This window comes from Pseudochaenichthys georgianus, chromosome 17 (genome assembly GCF_902827115.2).
Source record: "Pseudochaenichthys georgianus chromosome 17, fPseGeo1.2, whole genome shotgun sequence".
Taxonomy (NCBI): Eukaryota; Metazoa; Chordata; class Actinopteri; order Perciformes; family Channichthyidae; genus Pseudochaenichthys; species Pseudochaenichthys georgianus.
The window spans coordinates 28,402,597-28,422,609 of NC_047519.1; the positions used below are offsets into that span (position 1 = coordinate 28,402,597).

Below are 20,013 nucleotides of genomic sequence, written 5' to 3' on the forward strand. Positions count from 1 at the left end.
TGTTGACATAAAGTCATTCCCCCCTTGTTAAAGGCAGTCCAACAGGGGTGACCGTCTGATGCCAACAGTCTTGGTGCCAGCAGGATATTATAATAGTAGTAAAAAGTTAGACACTTCCACACAACGGCACGCACAGCGGCTGAAACTCTCGCAATTTGTCACATGGTAGCCAACTTTGAGGGAGGTTGCCTGTTGACTTTTTATTATGGATTGCATTCAAGAGGTTTATTTCAATTATGTTTGTTGTACCAAAAAAAACTGAACCCAAATCTCCATCCAATACAAAGATTATGCTGTTAAATTATGCCCTTTTTCTGGCTTTAATAGTCATTTTGTGCCATGCTCGAGTGTTCTGTTGAATTCACTCAATTGTTATTCCAAACTTACTTTGAAATATATTTCCATAACACTCAAACTAGTTTAAAAGGGGATACAACTTACATAAACATTTGAAGTGGTACCAACATGTGGCTTATAATGTATTCAGTGCCTTGATGTTCACATTTTAATGTTAAAATAGTTTGGATTGTTTCAAAGTTTTTACATGTAATTATTTCCGAGGCCACTTTGCTCTTTGGAACCTTGAATAAAGCAGAAATATTTTTAAAACGTTCTGGACATAAATACAATCCGGCTTGATGTATGGTCTGATAAGCATCGTCAGCTGTGAGACCAACACAGCCTTTACAAATCATGTCCAATCCCTTGAGTTTACCACAGGTGAAGCTAATCGAGGTTTGGAGACATCTCAGAGATGATCAGGATAATTATAAGGTACCTGAGCCATATTTCAAGTTACATAGCATAGGGTCTCAATACTTGTGTCAAGGAGAATTTCATGTTTTGGTTATTTCGGTTTTTTAAAATAACATTTGTAATAAATGATTAACTCCTGATTCATTACGGGGTATTGAGTGCATTTCAACTTAAGGCTGCAACATTGGAAAACGTTAAACATGGAAGGGGTGTGAATACTTTGAATGAACAGTTTACAGTGATTATGATTGTATGGTTGATGAACATATTCTTTCCAACACAGCTGGCAGCAGTTATTAAAGTGTGGGTTACACAGCGTCATTTAAAATGATATTCTTGTCGAACAAAGATTGTAATGAATTGTTTGATTTTGTTCATAATTATGGAAAGTTCATAGGGTTTTATAGGCGTAAACCAATTGTGTTTTTTACCCTGTACCGTTCAGTCTTAACGTTTCCCAGTTCAGAAAAAATCCAGTGCTATTTAACAAGAAATTATTATATCAAAGAGCAGTTGAGCAACTCGTCGAACTAACCAAACTTCAAAGTTGAATACATTGTTAAAATAAACAAAAAAAAACAGTTTTACTTTTGATAGTTAGAGACTTACTTTTATTTCAGATCATATGCTATGACAGGCCTACAATTGTGATACTTTTCAGATGAATTAAATCATTAAATAACTCCAATATCTAAAATGCAAGTGTTGCTTCATTTATTCCATTTGTTTGCTTTAAACAGATGCAGGTGTACCTTTCCCTTTATATTTATTATAGCTGATTGTTTATTTCTATCCAATGTCAAGATAAGTTTAGTATCATCAGCAAAAGAAGCGTATGTACAGCTCCGAAATGATTATTTTAAAAATAATTTAAAGTATAACTTTCAGCTAATTACAAGTTGACAGTAATAAGAGAACACAATAAAATCACAATACATGCATCTGTCGTTTACAGATTATACAGAATTAAATTGTCAATTGTTCACAAGATATACAGTAGATTGTGAGCTAAATATGGAGTATTTAGTTTACATTATTTAAAAACAAATCATGGAAGTGTTTTCCGTTCTGGTTTCAAGATTCCCAGAACAAGTCGCACGTTTACAGTCTTCGGCTATATCTTAGAAATGTTGGGACCCTTTCTCTCGATGCAATACAACGCAGCAATATTAAGACCTGCAACATAAAGCAGCACAGAGACAATGTCTGGAGAGGACAAGTGACACAGATACAGCAGGACAATAATGTGAAAGCAAAGGTTATAAAAAGAAAGAATGGCCCTCCATCATCAGTAACAAGGATATTACGGTGATGCAACAGGAAAGCTTTAACCGTCATTATATTGCTTACACCTTATTTAGTGGGGAATATGTCCGCCCAACTTAAATAAAACAAATGTGTTTCTTCAAAGATAAAAAATAAGGCTTGTTATATTTCGCTTTCCGAAGGCATTAGATGCAAGCTATTTACCAATATACAACTCAGGTTCCAAAACCAATAGGTTAAATAGGCAGAGCCAAATCATCAGCATCGCCTAACATAGTGCTGGATGGGCAATTGGGTGCCGCTTTTACTTTAGGCAATTGCCTTACAAATGGCAACTCCACAAAGTAATGACAAATGAAATGCTTAGTAAGCTGTGTTGAATTATTTCAAATAAACAAAATAAACAAAACAAAAAACTCATAATCTAAAAGGCAAATATCAGGGATTTTGGTAAATGTGTTTAGTGTCAAGTTCCTGGACGTTCCGTTAGCTCTGTACGCTTAAATCCGTGTCAAGTATCTTGAGTATGCATCTCCCAACTGCTGTATTCTGCTGGTCCAATGTTGTACCAATGAAGACGATTAGGAAGCTTGCTGTGCATCCCTAAGGGGGGGCATGGGGACGCTGTCACAGCTACAGCAGTTTTTTCATGCGGCAAGTGTGCTTCTCCACGTTCATGGTGGCTCGGTCAGTGGAGCTGGTCAGGTCGTTCAGAACATCATCCTGCCGCTCCAGCTCTGTCTCTGCCTCCAGGGCAAGGCTCTTCAGCTGCATCAGCATCTACACACACACACAGTCATGTTTTCATCACTTTAGAGGACTTTGTCTTACAATCCTTTCCAGGAGACTTACCCTATCCCTAACATGCTGACTAGTCTAATCATAACCCTTACCCCCTAAATTCAACTTAAACTTGAACCAATTCCCTATATAGCGTAAGGGTTTATGTTATGAGGACTTTTTTTGCATGGGCGAGTCCCCACATTGTGAGTGTAAAATGAATGGTGTCCCCACAATATGAGTAACACAAACTCACACACACAGAACATTGGGGAGAGTGGAACATTCAGAGAAGAGAGGTGTATAGATTCAGATTGTGTTAGTGAGTTAGAGAATGAGTGTGTTTGTGAAACAGAGATGGGGTAGATAAGAGGGAATTTTTCATTTAATTCAGAGTTTATTTCGGATCACTTTCGCTACAAAGACAACAGTCTGCTGTTAAATGTCTGCAGGTGAGAAGTCAACACCAAACCGATACTCGTGTTGCAGATATAATATGTTGTATTATGCAGAATAAAAAGCTTACGAACTTATTTAAATATCTTGGAGGCTATTCTCCTGGGATCATTTATAAACAATACAGTTTGTTTTTCTGCTCTCTGTGATTTTAAGGAATATGCGACTTCATCTCCATGGCCCAAAAACTGTGTATGTTATAGTTGATGGAATAACTTAAATACAAGGTGATGTGCCAAGTACAACCTTATAAACACTACTCCCAACCCCACCACCATCGTTTCTAAACTAATATTATGTTATACACACATGCTCTCACACACCCACCGACATTAAGTCAGTTTTCACTGGCCGGTACACGCGGCCATTGCAACTGAGCACAGTAACAAGCCCAGACAGATAGTATGTCAATACACAAAGAGGAGCAAATGTATTCGCTCACCCAGGTCTGTGACTTTACTATTTCAACTGGGGGAACATGACTAAATCACGACTTGCATTTAACATTCACAGGACTTTTTGTGTCATACATAAACACAGAAAATGAATATTTTTAGCTATTGCTTATACAATGGTGACTGGTGAGAGGATTTAAGTCATGTAGAAAGCCCTAAAATTAAACATTTAGGCTAGAACTGAAAAAGCACATGAGCTTCAATGCTAGTCTTGTGGATGAGCGGGGTAATTTAAGGACTTTGAATTGATAGAAAATACAGTACACGAAATCTACGAATGAGTTTGTGCTGATATTAAAGATGGAATTTCCAACCTCAAACAATAATACTGGTATGAAATGATCGGACAAAGGGGAATATTTGCTAAAGCACTTAGTGCAGGAAATTAAACTCAGTGACCCTCCGAACAAGTTGCAACACTGTAGATTTTAATCTCGACATGAATTACAATAAGAATAGGGTGTCTACAGAAGCATAGCATTAACTTCAAATTTGCAGCCTTTGAAGTCTGAACCATTATCAGCTCTCGACAATGCGCCATTTATGAACACAATAAGCCAACCTGTATAAATGGCCTATTGCTGTCACTGCTATTATACATTTGTTTGAACAATGATTATATAGACAAAGACAACAGTGAAACAGTGTGCATTGTTATTGTGAACACAAATTAATTCAATAACAGGTATAAAGTTGTCGTGGTACTGATTCCCCAGATATTATCCGATCTGAAAGAACCCTGAGAACTAGTTCCTAACCAAATGTTGGAGACACGTACTTACAAGTATCTTAAAAATGACAACTTTCCTCCTTTAAAAAGTTTCTATGGTATGGCATTCAGAGCATTAATATAGCATACACATCTATTTGCTATGTAAGATATAGAGGAGTAACATTGTCCTAAACACAGAATGAAGTCACACTCTTTCTTCTTCCTTTTGCACAATTAGAACCAACATCTGCCATGCTGCAGGTAACCTAGTAGAAATATGTTTTTTGTTATTCACTTTAGCTAGGTTTCAGAGTTGCTCAAAATCCATCTCAATGAGAAAAGTTTAGAGAGCAAAGAAGTCTCAAAAGAACCAAGAGTTTCTGGCAACAAATATCAGCAGAAATTAGATGTGAATTACAACAAGGAAGGATTCAAATGTCCTGGGTGTGTGATTCCCTACATCTCTAAAGCCCTAAGGAGAGGGTGTTGTCCCCCCTTAGGAGCCAGTTGTTGCTTTCCTTGAAACTTTTGAGGGGCTTGATTTGAGACATGTTTTAATCAGTGTGGGCAATTTGATACAATTAAAGATGGGCAAAAATGAATAATTTGAGGTATATTTACCAAACATGTATATTTCATGCATTTAAAATAACATAGAAATCAGCAAATATACAATTAGAGCCTTAGTGTCATTTCATAAAATTAATTCAAACCTCTCAATGCTGCTTGCAGCTTTTATCTAAGCATAATTTAACAAAAGTAGATTACTAAAATGTTTTACAGTATATATCTATTTAGGATATGGAATAGTGTTCCACACACCAAAAAAATATCTGAATCATAGCTCTGAATATGCATCATTGTTTACATTTTGCCACCACAGACCATGTCGCTAACATTTCTCAGCATTGAGAGGTTCTGAATGGAAAGACGTTGTGAAGTCTGACCAGGTTTCTTTCCAACTCTTAAAACTAGGATGGACTTTGGTTTGTGGTCTCACTAAATAACATTTTAATCATACAGGATGAAAACTTAAAATCATTATAGTGAATGGAAGGTTGGAATCAAAATACATTTCACTAAAACCATAGGGTTGTTTACTAAAATACATATAAATACAAACGTGAAAAATGCGACCTTGGTGTATGCATGATATATTAACACTGGTCTCACCTGTTTCAGTTCCTGGGCCTCAGACTGACTGACAGATGGCTGGAGGACGTGCACCTGCAGCTGGGACAGCGCTCCTGCTGGGACCTCTAGTGGGAGCTCCGTGTCTTGGCACCTCTGTAGCAGACCTGACTCCATGGGTGGAGAATGTGAATAAGTGCAGAGTGCATATGTAGTTTATGAGAAAACCAGACAGTAAACTCAAAGTAACTGTGGCAATCAGGACAAAGTGACTCATCAAAACACATTTCTGTCAAGGAAAGACACCAATAACCGTGTCCAAAAGTCATGTGCATGAAATGTTTTTACATTTGGCTAGAAATGGAGACATAGAGCTTTACTGCCACTTAGTGGTCAATTTCATGCTAGATGTGGAAACAGTGGAAAATTATTTATTTATATAAAATATGCCTTACCTTCATTCCAGGTTTGCCCCTCTGTGTCACACGGAGATGAAACTGGAGTTGCTCTGAAAGCAGTGTATTCACTAGTGAACTCCACTTTTTTTCGGTATTGAATCTCTAACACCGACATTGCCTCCGGCATCTTGGCAGACAGGAACCTGTAGCATATATCCGGCTTCCCAATGAACCGCTGTCTTACAGTGATCTCATACGGACTGTGCACTCTAACTTCGTCAATGTCATTTCTTTCAAAGCGGTGAATGAGTTGGCAGTTTGTGTCTAGCACCTCCAGTGAGGACACCAGCACCAACAAGCATCCAGGTTTTAAGTCTGAGTCCCCTCCTTTGGTCACTATAGCTGGGATGCTTGCGATTACCTTATTTTTACCAGAGCCTTTACCAGCTGCTGAACGGGCCGCAGCTCTTGCAGCGTCCTCCGCCTTAGCTTCCTGCTGAGTTTTCCAGGGGAGTTTACCAAAAGGCCACCAGGGGGGAGATTCCAGCTCTGACAAAAGTCTGCAAAAGAGTAAAAAGGGAAATGACAATTCATGGGATTATGACTTGCTTTAGTATTACATTAGGCTTGTTTTGCATTGCAACTACTTAGTGATAGCAGTCCACACTACACAAATTAAACATGAACAAGACTTCCAAATAGAAAAGTGCATAATATCATTGAGTCAGGAATTTGTTGAGATAATTACTTATCAGCCACGCCCAGATCTGAGTCAATCTTCTCCAGTCCCTGCATCGCATTGCCAAACTGCTCTCCTTGGTGGCTGAGGACTTTGCCGGTGTCCTCCAATCTTCTCTGGGCCCCCGCCACCAGGCTGATCAGCTCACTGCCTTTAGAGGGTTTGCATTCGGCCCCCCGTGCCTCTGAGCCAGGGGACAGGAGGCGTTCCCTCCAAAAATGCTCTAACACGTTATAAACCACCACCCTGTTAGGTTTAAGGGAACCAAACCAGTGTTTCACATTGCCCTCTTCAAGCACTGTGAGAGTACTGAAGATGAAACTGGATGACTCCATCTTGATATCCATGATCCTGGAAAGGCGAAAGCTGGTAAGACTCTCCTTACTCTGGTTAGAGACAAAGCGCACCATGGTCCTGGTGAGGGACAGGGTGCCAGTTTCCCACCGTTTCTCAGTGTTGATGTAATAGGAGCCAGGCCAGCTGTGGATAGGAGCATCCCGGCTCATTTTGGAAGGAGTTACACTGATTCACCTAGAACGACAAATATGCATATGCATTATACTTACACGGAGATATGGAAAAAGTACTAATATCTTATACCTAAGTAAATGATGAGAACCAGAGTGTAGGAATACTCTGCTACAAGTAAAAGTCCAACAATCAAAATGGTACCGAGTACAAAAGTATTGGCTTCAAAATATACTGACAGTAACAAAAGTACCCATTATGCAGAACGGCCAAATACAGAATAATAATATATATCATATGTTTTGATTATACATATTGATGCATCAAAGTGTGCAGGTAGTTTTAAATAGTAGCTTGTACATTTGTGAAAAAGTCTTAATTAAGTGTTGATTATATTTCACATCATTAACCAGAATCTACAAAGTAACTAAAGATATCACATAAATATAGTGGAGTAAAAGTACACGATTTATCTTTGAATTGTAGTGGAGTAGAAGCAAAAAGTAGCAGAACATTGAAATACAATTACCTCAAAATTGTACTCAAGAACAGTACTTAACCACTAAGTTACTTTACACCACTGCTAATGCACACATATTTTCTGTAAATGACATTATGAAGACATTGTTTTTAGTTATGTCTTCAATTGTCCTGATAGTAAACACACACACGTACCTCAGGGTGTAATAATAAGGAATCCAAGAAGCAAATGAGCTGAGGCGTTTACACTGACATCTTCATAAGAAACGGCCTTTACGATTGCGTCATTAAAACATTATAAACCCTCTTAGCATTTATCACTTCCTCTTGGACTATTATATCCGTCTAACAAGACATTAATCGACAACATTACCTTGTTGTCCTGAGCAGTGTAACCCTACACTCCTCTCTGTAAAGCTGTTTATTACGGAAGTGACGTCACTCAGAGGCACGGCTGTATTTACTGTCCGACTTGAATATTCTGCTGTCAAAAGGCTATCGCGACAAGGTTTTGTAAAACATAATTATTTGTAACTAAGACGGCGGTTTCTGAATAAGCTAAAATAGCATACAGCTTAATCTTTAAAATAAATAGAAACAAATAAAACAAAAATAAGCACTATATTCTGTGTGTATTTCGGGAACCTTACGTTGCTATTTTCGGGATGGGGTCATATTCAGCGACATGTTTTCAAATAATTTTAGCATTATGTTTTTTTCTAGCATGATATAGCCCAAGAGTGACAGTATAATTGAAAAGGCGTACGTTATGTAACAGTGAATGTAAAACAAATCGACCGGTTAGCTTTTCCTTACCGTCGTTTGCTGTCCAAACGCTGACCGCTTAGCTAACAGGCTAGCACAGTTCTTGTTTACCATTATGGACAGGGACGCGTACCGTAACTGCTGCAGCCTGGTAAAAATACCAAGACCGTCTTATGAACAGTTCTGGTCTTCACATTTTGTAGACTACATCGACAAGGATCTGAGCTATTCTAAGTTTTTTAAGAAGTACTTGCTTCCCAATCACCCATGCATGTTCTCACGAAGGTTTACAGAGGACTGGAAGTGTAGAAAACAATGGGTGTCGGAGGAAGGGAAGCCGAATTTCCAGAAACTGCTGCAAGAGTTTGGTATGTAGCCCTATGATATTAACAAACTATATGTATCATGATGCAGCTTCTGCATTGGAAGCTGTCATGCAGTGTAACAATAATGTGTGTGTTGCTTGTTTCAGATGAGACTCCTGTTCCTGTTGCAAACTGCAATGCAAAGGAGTACAATGCAAACCCTAAACAAGTAATACCTTTCAAAGAATTTATACACTACTGGAAGGAATACATCAAGAATGGTCACTCCTCACCTAAAGGATGTCTCTATCTGAAAGACTGGCACATGGCAAGGTATGAATTGATACAGATAACAAACATATTTCTAAAGCACATTTTTCTAAATACTTTACTGTATGAAATTATTATTGTGGTTCTACAGGGACTATCCAGAGCATAATGTTTACAGCACACCAGTCTTCTTCTCTTCTGACTGGCTGAATGAATACTGGGATACACTTGAAGTGGATGACTACCGATTTGTCTACATGGGACCTAAAGGCTCTTGGTAAGAAAAATGTAAAATAATGTTGGTAAAACCAACATTATGTTACCTTGGTCTCAATATATTTAAAGGTCCCATGTCATGGCCATTTCTACTGATCATAATTCCATTGTTGAGGTTCCCCCCCCCCCCCCCCCCCCCCCTCTGATTGGTCAGCTCGCCCACTCTGTTCTGATGAGTCTAGCACCGTTACAGCGGAACATCAGTGATTATGTGTTACAATGGCGTTAGCAACCAGAAAATGACACCTGTGTGTGTGTGTGTGTGTGTGTGTGTGTGTGTGTGTGTGTGTGTGTGTGTGTGTGTGTGTGTGTGTGTGTGTGTGTGTGTGTGTGTGTGTGTGTGTGTGTGTGTGTGTGTGTGTGTGTGTGTGTGTGTGTGTGTGTGTGTGTGCGTGTGCGCGTGTGCGCGTGCGCAACACGTTCTCACTCCCATCCCGTCACATATTGACGGACGGTCAGGGCCCCTCCCCGTCGCTATATTACGTACAGGGTACCCCTTGCCCGTCAGGCTTCTACGGGCAGGGCGTCCCATAGACCTTCATTGCGGACAGCGGACCCCTTGACCGTCAGGCTTCTACGGGCAGGGCGTCCCATAGACCTTCATAATGCCTATTTTAAGGTTAATTTGGCCATTAAAATGCGTTTTGATGTCATTTTATGCGAGTAATGAGTTCTTATTTCTGATTATTTGTGCAGTACATGTACATGATGTTTAGTTTGCTAGTTATGACGAAGATTACTTCATGAATGTGTACACATTCATGGTTGCTAAGGTGGTTGCTATGGACGCTGCAACAGCTCCCAGACCACGTGATCAACAACAATGGCCGACCTTCGTGTTATTCTCGGTGGAAAATGCCTATTTTAAGGTTCATTTGGCCATTAAAATGCGTTTTGATGTCATTTTATGCGAGTAATGAGTTCTTATTTCTGATTATTTGTGCAGTACATGTACACAGTGGCGACTGGTCATTAGGGGCAGGTGGGGCACAGCCCCACTTAGTGTCAGCAGAAAGTATTAAAATAATGATTACAACAAAATGCAAAAAAAAAATATATATATAAAATATATTTTAAGATCGTGTTTAATCATCTGATTCGTCTGTACATTGCTGTTTTAGTATGTGTTCTTCTAATTAGTGTCTACAGTGTGTGCCTATTGAGCTGTTTAGAGCCATGTGGGACAAAACCTGATCCTGCCCCTCCCTCTGACTGTCTAAGTGAACGGTGACTGCAAAAACTACACTGCGCATGCTCAGAGTATTTTCCTATTTAATGTGTGTGGCAACAAATAAACCGATGGACTGTCCACTCCAAGTAGGGAATGAGTCCTTACCCCAAGTGAAGGAGTTCAAGTATCTCGGGGTCTTGTTCTCGAGTGAGGGAACAATGGAGTGTGAGATGGGCCGGAGAATCGGAGCAGCGGGAGCGGTACTGCAGTCGCTTTACCGCACCGTTGTGACGAAAAGGGAGCTGAGCCAGAAGGCAAAGCTCTCTGTCTACCGGGCCATTTTCGTTCCTACCCTCACCTATGGTCATGAAGGATGGGTCATGACCGAAAGAACGAGATTGCGGATACAAGCGGCCGAGATGGGTTTCCTTCGCCGGGTGGCTGGTGTCTCCCTTAGAGATAAGGTGAGAAGTTCGGTCATCAGGGAGGGACTCGGAGTTGAGCCGCTCCTCCTTCGCGTCGAAAGAAGCCAGTTGAGGTGGTTCGGGCACCTAGTTAGGATGCCACCTGGGCGCCTCCCTAGGGAGGTGTTCCAGGCACGTCCAGCTGGGAAGAGACCAAGGGGTAGACCTAGGACCAGGTGGAGGGATTATATCTCTTCGCTGGCCTGGGAGCGCCTTGGGATCCCCCAGTCAGAGCTGGTTGATGTCGCCAGGGAAAAGAAAGTTTGGGGCTCTCTGCTGGAACTGCTACCCCCGCGACCCGACCACAGATAAGCGGGAGAAGATGGATGGATGGATGGCAACAAATAATGACCATAGGGGCAAAGTGCTGCCATCCCCACCATACGTCATCTCACATAATTCAGAACTGATTGGCTGTAAGTACGTGTGCTTTTTAAATCTTTTTTTCCTTCTAATTTGTTATTCTTTTCAAAATAACACACTGTTATTTACTCACCAATAACACACAATTATCCTTGCTTTTATTTAATGGTTTAATTCCATAATCTCGGTCTTTTTTGGTGTTCGTCAGGAACTGAATTTCAAAATAAAAATAACCGGAAACAGACGTAGCATTTCGAGCGATTACCCAAGATTCTCAGCTACGCTGATTGGATGTTTTAGCCGCAATGCATGCTGGGATTTGGTGTTTATATTATATGAAATCCGGAAAACATTTTAAAAGAATAAAAGAATACTTAATTCCGAGTGCTCTTGCTTTTCTCTTTGAAAGTCATCACATAACGGCATTGTAATACACGGTTCGGCTGCATTAAATATTACAGATCTGCCGTAGTTCTTTATTTATAGCGCCCTGATGAGAAGACCTTTGGAAAAACTGAAGAAATGCCGCCGAAACTGAATACTTGACGTGGATCATAAATATATCGAAAATTAAAAAACATCTTCAATTTCTCTTCACACAATACGTCTCCTTGCAGTATCAACACTAATTCGGCTGACTTTTACATTTGATATAATTCATAGATAGGTTATATTTACACCATAACGGTGCACAGCTGATATAAAAGGACTTGTAGTTTTTAAAGATATTACTGATTTGAATTGGATTGAATTTTGAATGTAAGAATGTAAATACTGAGTCTGAAATAGTATAGCAATATGCTGTAAAATTATGTGAAAGCATGAATAAAACTACACATCTTCAGATGTTGTACATACAAGTGTCTGTGTGTACCTTGTGTGCACCGCCTAGTGGTTAAAGCACGTTATTGAATTATTGTTTTTATGTGTTATATTTGATTAAAAACATATTAAGAGTGCATATACTTTCATAGGGGGAAAGTAGAAGGTCTGTGATATAAATATAGAATATAAAAAATCAAGAAGATACTATAAGTGATCTCTTCAATAAAACAGTTTAGTGCATGATATACAAAGATATTAATAGGAGGAGGTGCAAAACAGAAAAACGAATTAACCTTTATTTAAACATTAAATAACAGATTAAGGTCTTGCTTTCCTGCAATGTTAACTATGTTGAAGCACTTATTTTAACTGATATTATACATATGGATTATACTCTTATGTATGTAGATAGAATAAGAAATGTGCAGAATATGACAGTTTAATGGTGGAGGTACACACATATTGATAGATGTCTTGTAATGCACTGTTGAGGGACCTGTGACCCAAGTTTTTCATTCATTGCATAACTACACCATAGTTGTGTATATGATATGTCAATAAACCTTTAAAATCTTGAAATCTTGAAAGGGATGTGCAAAATAGCCATAATATATAGTCTTTAATTAACTATTAGTAGAGAATAACGAGTAATCAATATACTTTATTACTCGTTTCCATTCATGTCAATTGCAGATACATGTTTAGTCTTCTCAAGCACCAACTATCAAATATCTCATTTTACTCCGGTGTAACTAAAGTCTGATTTAAGGGTTGTTTATATTTCACATCATTAATCAGAATCTGCAAAGTAACTCAAATAAGTGTACCAGGTTAACCTCTGAATTGTAGTGGAGTAGAATTACAAAGTATCAATGAGCTCTCATGTGGGTATATATTAATGCTATATATTAATGCTGCGCATTATGGACAGCGATTTTCACCCATTTATTAATTATATGTTTTAAATTTGATAACACCAATGTGTTTAATACTGGCAACTTCTAATTGTGGGGAAAACCAAAAGGTTCAGTAGAGACGTCCCATAGAACATTTTGCGAAACACATTTCCACCAACTATCCAAAACTGGAATCGAACGCCCCCCAGAACTACACACTACACTGTAGTGTGTAGTTCTGGGGGGCGTTCGATTCCAGTTTTGGATAGTCTGGCGTGGTTTCGTTCCATTTCAAACAGCTGTTTGACGCTGCGTAACCTTGGCGCACTGCCACTCCAACATCCAATCCCAGACCTTAAAGAGTAATCACGGGGACTGTAGTCCTAAACGATAGCTGGGGATTATGGGTAGTGTAGTGTCTTCGGCCATCCTAAACTCAAAAATGTTGACAATCGCAATGATGCTCGAAATGTCCCTTATAGGCCTACGTCTGTTTCCGGTTATTTTTATTTTGAAATTCAGTTCCTGACGAACACCAAAAAAGACCGAGATTATGGAATTAAACCAATAAATAAAAGCAAGGATAATTGTGTGTTATTGGTGAGTAAATAACAGTGTGTTATTTTGAAAAGAATAACAAATTAGAAGGAAAAAAAGATTTAAAAAATACGAGGCTCTGAGTATTTTCCTCACAGACGGCAACACTAAAGGTCTACAATAAAGACCTAAATTAATATTTGGGATGTTCTTGCCTTGAGATTCTCCCAATAAGTCCAAGTACAAAGGATGACTTTGCTGTGAAAAAACACATTTCCACCAAAAAAACGTTAGCATTCATGAAGTAATCTTCGTCATAACTAGCAAACTAAACATCATGTACATGTACGGCACAAATAATCAGAAATAAGAACTCATTACTCGCATAAAATGACATCAAAACGCATTTTAATGGCCATATGAACCTTAAAATAGGCATTTTCCACCGAGAATAACACGAAGGTTGGCCATTGTTGTTGATCACGAGGTCTGGGAGCTGTTGCAGCGTCCATAGCAACCACCTTAGCAACCATGAATGTGTACACATTCATGAAGTAATCTTCGTCATAACTAGCAAACTAAACATCATGTACATGTACTGCACAAATAATCAGAAATAAAAACTCATTACTCGCATAAAATGACATCAAAACGCATTTTAATGGCCAAATTAACCTTAAAATAGGCATTATGAAGGTCTATGGGACGCCCTGCCCGTAGAAGCCTGACGGTCAAGGGGTCCGCTGTCCGCAATGAAGGTCTATGGGACGCCCTGCCCGTAGAAGCCTGACGGGCAAGGGGTACCCTGTACATAATATAGCGACGGGGAGGGGCCCTGACCGTCCGTCAATATGTGACGGGATGGGAGTGAGAACGTGTGTGCGTGGCTCCACACGGATTGGTCCATTTGGATCAATGGGTCCATTTGGGTATGGACACATCACTTGGTTCCCAGAAGAGAAAAAAAATGGAAAAAGAGAAATCTCCAACGAGGCGTTCTGGGGTAGCATAGACAGGTATTTTCTGTGTTAGAGTTTTACTCACTACAGGGTGTACTTTGAGGGTTTGTGACTTTGCAGACCGTTTACATGCATGAAGACCTTCATCACACACAAGGACGGGTAATAACCGGAAAAGCATGACATGGGACCTTTAATGTTGTTATAGTTGAGGCAACACATGTGGGACGTCTATCAATCATATTCACTTTCTTGTCCCCAGGACTCCGTTCCATGCCGATGTGTTTCGCTCCTACAGCTGGTCTGCAAACATCTGTGGCAGGAAGAAATGGCTCCTGTATCCTCCCGGTCAGGAGGAGTTTTTAAGGGACACTCACGGCAACCTCCCTTACGATGTAACATCAGCTGAGCTTCGAGACAGAAGCCTTTTTCCCCGCTCTGAGGAAGCTTGTCAACCTCTTGAAATTATACAAGAGGCAGGTGAAATCATTTTTGTGCCCAGTGGGTGGCACCATCAAGTTTATAATCTGGTAAGTATAAAATCACCAAATGCAAAAATTACTCAATAATAAATACAGCTATTTACCAAACTTCTACTCCCACAAATTCTCTCTCTTAAATGACTGTATTACAGGAGGACACCATCTCTATAAATCATAACTGGTTGAATGGCTGTAACGTAGACATCATGTGGCAGTTCCTTCAGAGTGAGCTATCGTCCGTTCAAAAAGAGATCGATGAGTGGAGAAACACGATGGACTCGTGGCATCAGCACTGCCAGGTACTTCAGACTTTTTAGCTCACATGCTTTCTTGAAACATTCTGCTGCCATGAATGTTAGCAATCTGATATTTAAAGTCATTATTGTTTTCTTACTTTTTAGGTCATTATGAAGGCCTGCTCTGGCATTAATTATGCAGAATTTGCCTCGTTCCTGAAAATCCTTGCTGAACACCGGATGTCTGTCCTGAATGCCTGTTCTTCTGGGAATTCCTCCGATTACCCTCGGCATCTCTCGGAGACCCTCACCACACTTGGACCTTACCATGCTGCCTTTGACCTCCAAAGAGTGGCTCACATAATTGAATGCCTTCTCTGCAATGAAGATTTTAAGCGGCTCGATCATTCAACTTTGACTTTGCAGCCAGAAACCATGTTACAGCAAATTCGGGACACCATACAATCCACAAGGGGGCAGCATCTCCTTTATCAGGAATAAGATGTGCAGTGGTGTCTCAACAATGTTATCGCCTGGAAATGGCTTGAATGAAAAGTGCCAATATGTTCAGTGGAAATAAGTTAAAAAAAGGTCTTTCTTCATCTTTAGTTTGAGATGAGTTTTACAAGTTGAATGTTTTCTTTTGCACTGACAGATACAAAAGATAAAATAAAAAATACACAAAGGTAATTGAGTTTGTATTGATTTTTTTCCATATTTATTCAACAACCACCAATACCAAACGACTGTTGGTACATCCTGTTGTATAGTGCTGCAATAGATTTGATAAATAGCATAATTCTGTCGTGATTAATACTTTACATTTTTGTCACTGTAAAACTAGATTTTATATAACAAACAAAACAAAATCACTCAAATATGGATTGGTACCACACAGCTGTTAAGCAATGACAGTGTAATATACTGTACTTCAGGGTTGAGTCTGAGAAGTCTGTCAGATTCAATGTGCGTCACATTTTAGGGAACTATAAGACGTCCTTCTCTTCAGTTGTTCTTCACGTCTTTAGGCCACCAGGCTGGCACAGAGGCCTCAACTGCCACTGTGGTGTCATCAGAAGATTTGAGTGTCAACGCTTCTTTGGCATGAGCCATGCGGATTAAGCTCAGACCCAACTCATCAACCCCCGCTCGGTGCTTCCCAGCTGGCTTGCCCGACTGTGTTTGCAGCGCTGCTGCGTCCTCGAGGTCTGGGAGAGGAGCTGACAAGTGTACTGGCATCAGGCGTTTCCGGATCACCCCTGTGTGATGAGTTCTGGCTGTGAGCTCCTGGCCAATGTAACAGCCCTTGCTAAAACTGATACCCTGCATGTAGACGAGATTTGATTCTAGTGGCAGTGCCACCCCAGGGGGAAGGTCCTTCACTCCCTCAGGAAGTCCTAGACAACAATGACAACAGAGGAAGTAAACAAAGTGTCAAGAGAACATGTGCATACACACTCTTAATCCTCGTTTAACTTTTAAATACGATCTGCAAGTATTCTACCCGACCTTACCTATTGCATAGCGATGTCTTTGATAGTCCACCGTGTCACCTTTCTCACATGATGCAATGATATCCAAGGGGTTATCTTGACTGTCCAACACCAATCTCCAGCCCATTTCCTGAGTGCGAGGATCAGCCTCCCATACAAGAGCTTTGTCTGGGGAGGAGAGCTCAGGTTTACCGGCCTCCTGACCTGCTTTCTTTTGCTTTGAGAGCACCGCCCATACAGACAGCTCTGGACAGGGGTTTATGTTGACCTTTCTGCGGAGCTTGTACATCTTCAGATGTCTCAAGATGGAGTCCTTAATTGTGCTGTCACACTCCAAGAAAACGCCCGGCCCTGCATCAGCTTCTTTCAGACTGAAAAGGAAATACAGCAAATGATTTGCCACACACAATAAAAATAAATCATAAAAACTACTATCGGTTAATACAAAACATAATATTGTGATACATTGATACTTAATCTGACTGGACAAATAGAGATAAGGATTTTAATTTTTCCTGGAGAGGCTTTTGAATAGCACAAAAAGATGTGTAGCATAGCTCGATTAGAGGTCCAGCTTGCTAGGCAAAGTTTCTAAGAACTCAAGTATCACTGGTTACTAAATCCACTGCCAACTAAAATATGTACAGTTCCGTTGCATCAATATTGTTTCAATATTTGAGTTTCGTTCATGCCTGGAGCTAGAAGTTATGAGTTTATGTTTGTACAGTACATTTTGGTGGATATTTATAACCATTGTTTTCTTACAGCTATTTACATTTCATTTTAGGGCTTCTTCTGTTTTAAACAAATATTGTTTTTAAAGTTAAGCTGCTTAAGATGCTGAATCTGATGTGACTCCAAATTAACGCAGCAATTTAGTTAAACACTGGTAGCACACACATCTTTTATAGGATTGTAGTCCTTTTTCTATATATATATATATATATATATATATATATATGTTATTGATAATTACGCAACCTTTTTTATTGAAAAGTTAAAAAAAGTTTGAAGCACAAAGGTATTCAAAATAGCATTAATGTTGTGTCTTTCAAATGTCTGTCACATATCAAACCTAAAACTAGGTACAACACACAGCTGCACCTCTTCTACTATTTGTGACTGATCTAAATTGTGGACTGTTTGTTGCTCAAACACTGTGTTATATTACTTGTTGATCCAGGTTGTATAAATAACACTGGGTTTAAAAACCCTGAGGTTTGTTGGGCCAGTATCTACGCATACAACTGCACTCCCAAGATAAGTAGCCGCTCCCTCCTGTATCCACTGAACACACATGTAGTTTAAATAGTATTACAAAAGTACTGCACCTGTACAACATGATGTCAAAAAGTGTTCGCCCTTGTACATTTAGCACATGTGAGTACATGGCTGTGAGTCCAGGCTCCTCCAGCAGACTCATGTCATTGGTTATAATTCCCTGAAGAAACGGACTCGTGTCTTGTCCCTGGATTTTGAATAAGGTCCTTTGAGGAAGGTGATAGCACACAAACTGTCCTGCAACATTTCTCTCCACAGTGTCCTGGCTGTACCCTCTGACACGGACACCCCCTGGAGCCGAAACACCGGAGAAAACCGTGAGGCACAAATGCCGACCGGTGTATTTTCTGGCGGACGTGAACGCTCCCCTGGCGAAACACAGAACCCCCATGTTGTATAATGTCACAGGAGTGTGTTCACTGTTTAATGTATAGGAGACACTGCCTTTGTTGACTGTGGTCGACGGCTACATAACACAGGACATCGCAGTTGACTCCAGCAGCCGGGGCTCCATTTTGAAATCCCACAATGCATTGCTCGATAATAACAAAACAAGTGTGTTTTTCCCCCCAGTTACACTATTTTTATGTCTGGAGCATACATATTGTATAAATACAACTGAATATTTAACAATTATTATAATAACATGAACTTGACTTATTTTGCAGATAAAATAAGTACAGTGACAATTATATTTAGGCAGATGCTCTTTGAATTATATTCTTTCACACACACATACGGGTTTTGGGCCGAGGGCGACACCGTACTTCCGGCATTTCACGCGAGGTGCAAGCAGAATATCATAGTCTATTGCCTTAATCAATATCTAGTCAACTCTAAAATACCACATATATGCATTGGCATGATAATATTATTTTGACAAGTGGGGTATTCACCTGGTGTTTCCAGAAGATAGACGTAGATGCTGCCAAAATCGACCGAAGTCCACTTTCGAGGGTCGTTTTTCCATACATCTGCAGGCAGTCTGTAAGGGCAATCGGACAACCCACACAGCTCTAGTTTACGCTGGTAACGACCGAGAGCACACCCCTCAAATCCAGAGATGTAATCCGAAAACATGCAGCGATTTCTTCGGTTGTTAATTCAGAAAAAAAACCTAGTGCGCTCTGCCTGGCTACGTTAGCTAGCTGTTTACATTAGCACAACCTGATCTCACCAGAATGCGTGACTCCACCACGACACTGCATTGCGTGGTGGACTCACGAACTTTGTTACATTTACGTGTCTGCACCACGCAAACAACCCCAATGTAAAGTGAATGAGGCTCTTTTGTCGTGGTGCACACACGCATTTCTACAACTTCCTGCAGGGAGCTTTTATTCTATAAAACGTTTTAAAATATACTTTATAGCTTGTAGTAACTTGCGGGAGGCTTCTTTTATTTTATTTGTATTCATAATAATTTTTATTTTTCGTCAGAATGTATTATGGTGCATTATTTACGATTTTTTGTTCTCAAAAAACAGTGCATTGTGTGTAATACAACTGTGATTTTTATTAAATGAGTTCGTTTTTAAGGAAGGCCAGAGCTTCAGCTGTGTCCAATAGATTGTTCCCTTTAGTTAACGTTTTTTAAAAGAACATTATATTCCAATTTGATCATGTTCCCTTTATTGTATTACGGAGAGCAATGTGAGCATCCATTCCCATTGGATAACGGAGAATTTTACCCCGGAAGTAAGTATTATCCTTACTGTCGATTGATTTTACAGTCCTATCTGCATTACTGATCAACTCAAAAACACCAGATTATCCTTGTTGATTACACAACATTGATTGGTTTAAGTTGTGTACAATACTTTTGTAATTTTCCCCTTCGATTCGGAGAAACAAAGATTTGTTCAGTTTAGGATGGCCGAAGACACTACACTACCCAGAATCCTCAGCTATTGTTCCGCGTTGCCTCAAGCTCTGTGATTGGTTGACCTCCAACGGCATTCCATATAAAAAAAACGTTTCGTAAAAGATAAATCATACTTTATTCAGCAGTGCTTTCTTTACTCTTTGAAAGTCATCACATGAATGCAT

The 20,013-nt window shown here is 39.7% G+C and overlaps 3 protein-coding genes across 5 annotated transcripts; 1 reads left to right on the forward strand and 2 right to left on the reverse strand.

The window, feature by feature from the left end:
- Positions 1-1,352: 1,352 nt before the first annotated feature.
- Positions 1,353-8,547, reverse strand: snap47 (synaptosome associated protein 47). Of its 3 annotated transcripts, none has more exons than XM_034103974.2 (5): positions 8,458-8,547; positions 6,703-7,224; positions 6,012-6,514; positions 5,599-5,723; positions 1,353-2,802 (listed from the first exon to the last, which is right to left on the reverse strand). In XM_034103974.2, the coding sequence occupies exons 2-5, from the start codon at positions 7,197-7,199 to the stop codon at positions 2,656-2,658; spliced, it is 1,272 nt and encodes a 423-aa protein (XP_033959865.1). In that variant the 5' UTR covers positions 7,200-7,224; positions 8,458-8,547; the 3' UTR covers positions 1,353-2,655. The 3 variants fall into 3 exon arrangements, with proteins under 3 accessions (XP_033959865.1, XP_033959864.1, XP_033959863.1); XM_034103973.1 differs by lacking the exon at positions 8,458-8,547 and adding an exon at positions 8,015-8,074; XM_034103972.1 differs by lacking the exon at positions 8,458-8,547 and adding an exon at positions 7,837-8,058.
- jmjd4 (jumonji domain containing 4) lies at positions 8,064-15,871 on the forward strand. Its single transcript, XM_034103971.1, has 6 exons — positions 8,064-8,774; positions 8,879-9,044; positions 9,133-9,258; positions 14,735-15,002; positions 15,107-15,253; positions 15,356-15,871. The coding sequence occupies exons 1-6, from the start codon at positions 8,522-8,524 to the stop codon at positions 15,689-15,691; spliced, it is 1,296 nt and encodes a 431-aa protein (XP_033959862.1). The 5' UTR covers positions 8,064-8,521; the 3' UTR covers positions 15,692-15,871.
- A 14-nt stretch (positions 15,872-15,885) lies between these two features.
- Positions 15,886-18,453, reverse strand: iba57 (iron-sulfur cluster assembly factor IBA57). Its single transcript, XM_034103975.2, has 3 exons — positions 18,015-18,453; positions 16,705-17,054; positions 15,886-16,587 (listed from the first exon to the last, which is right to left on the reverse strand). The coding sequence occupies exons 1-3, from the start codon at positions 18,353-18,355 to the stop codon at positions 16,196-16,198; spliced, it is 1,083 nt and encodes a 360-aa protein (XP_033959866.1). The 5' UTR covers positions 18,356-18,453; the 3' UTR covers positions 15,886-16,195.
- Between the last annotated feature and the right edge of the window lie 1,560 nt (positions 18,454-20,013).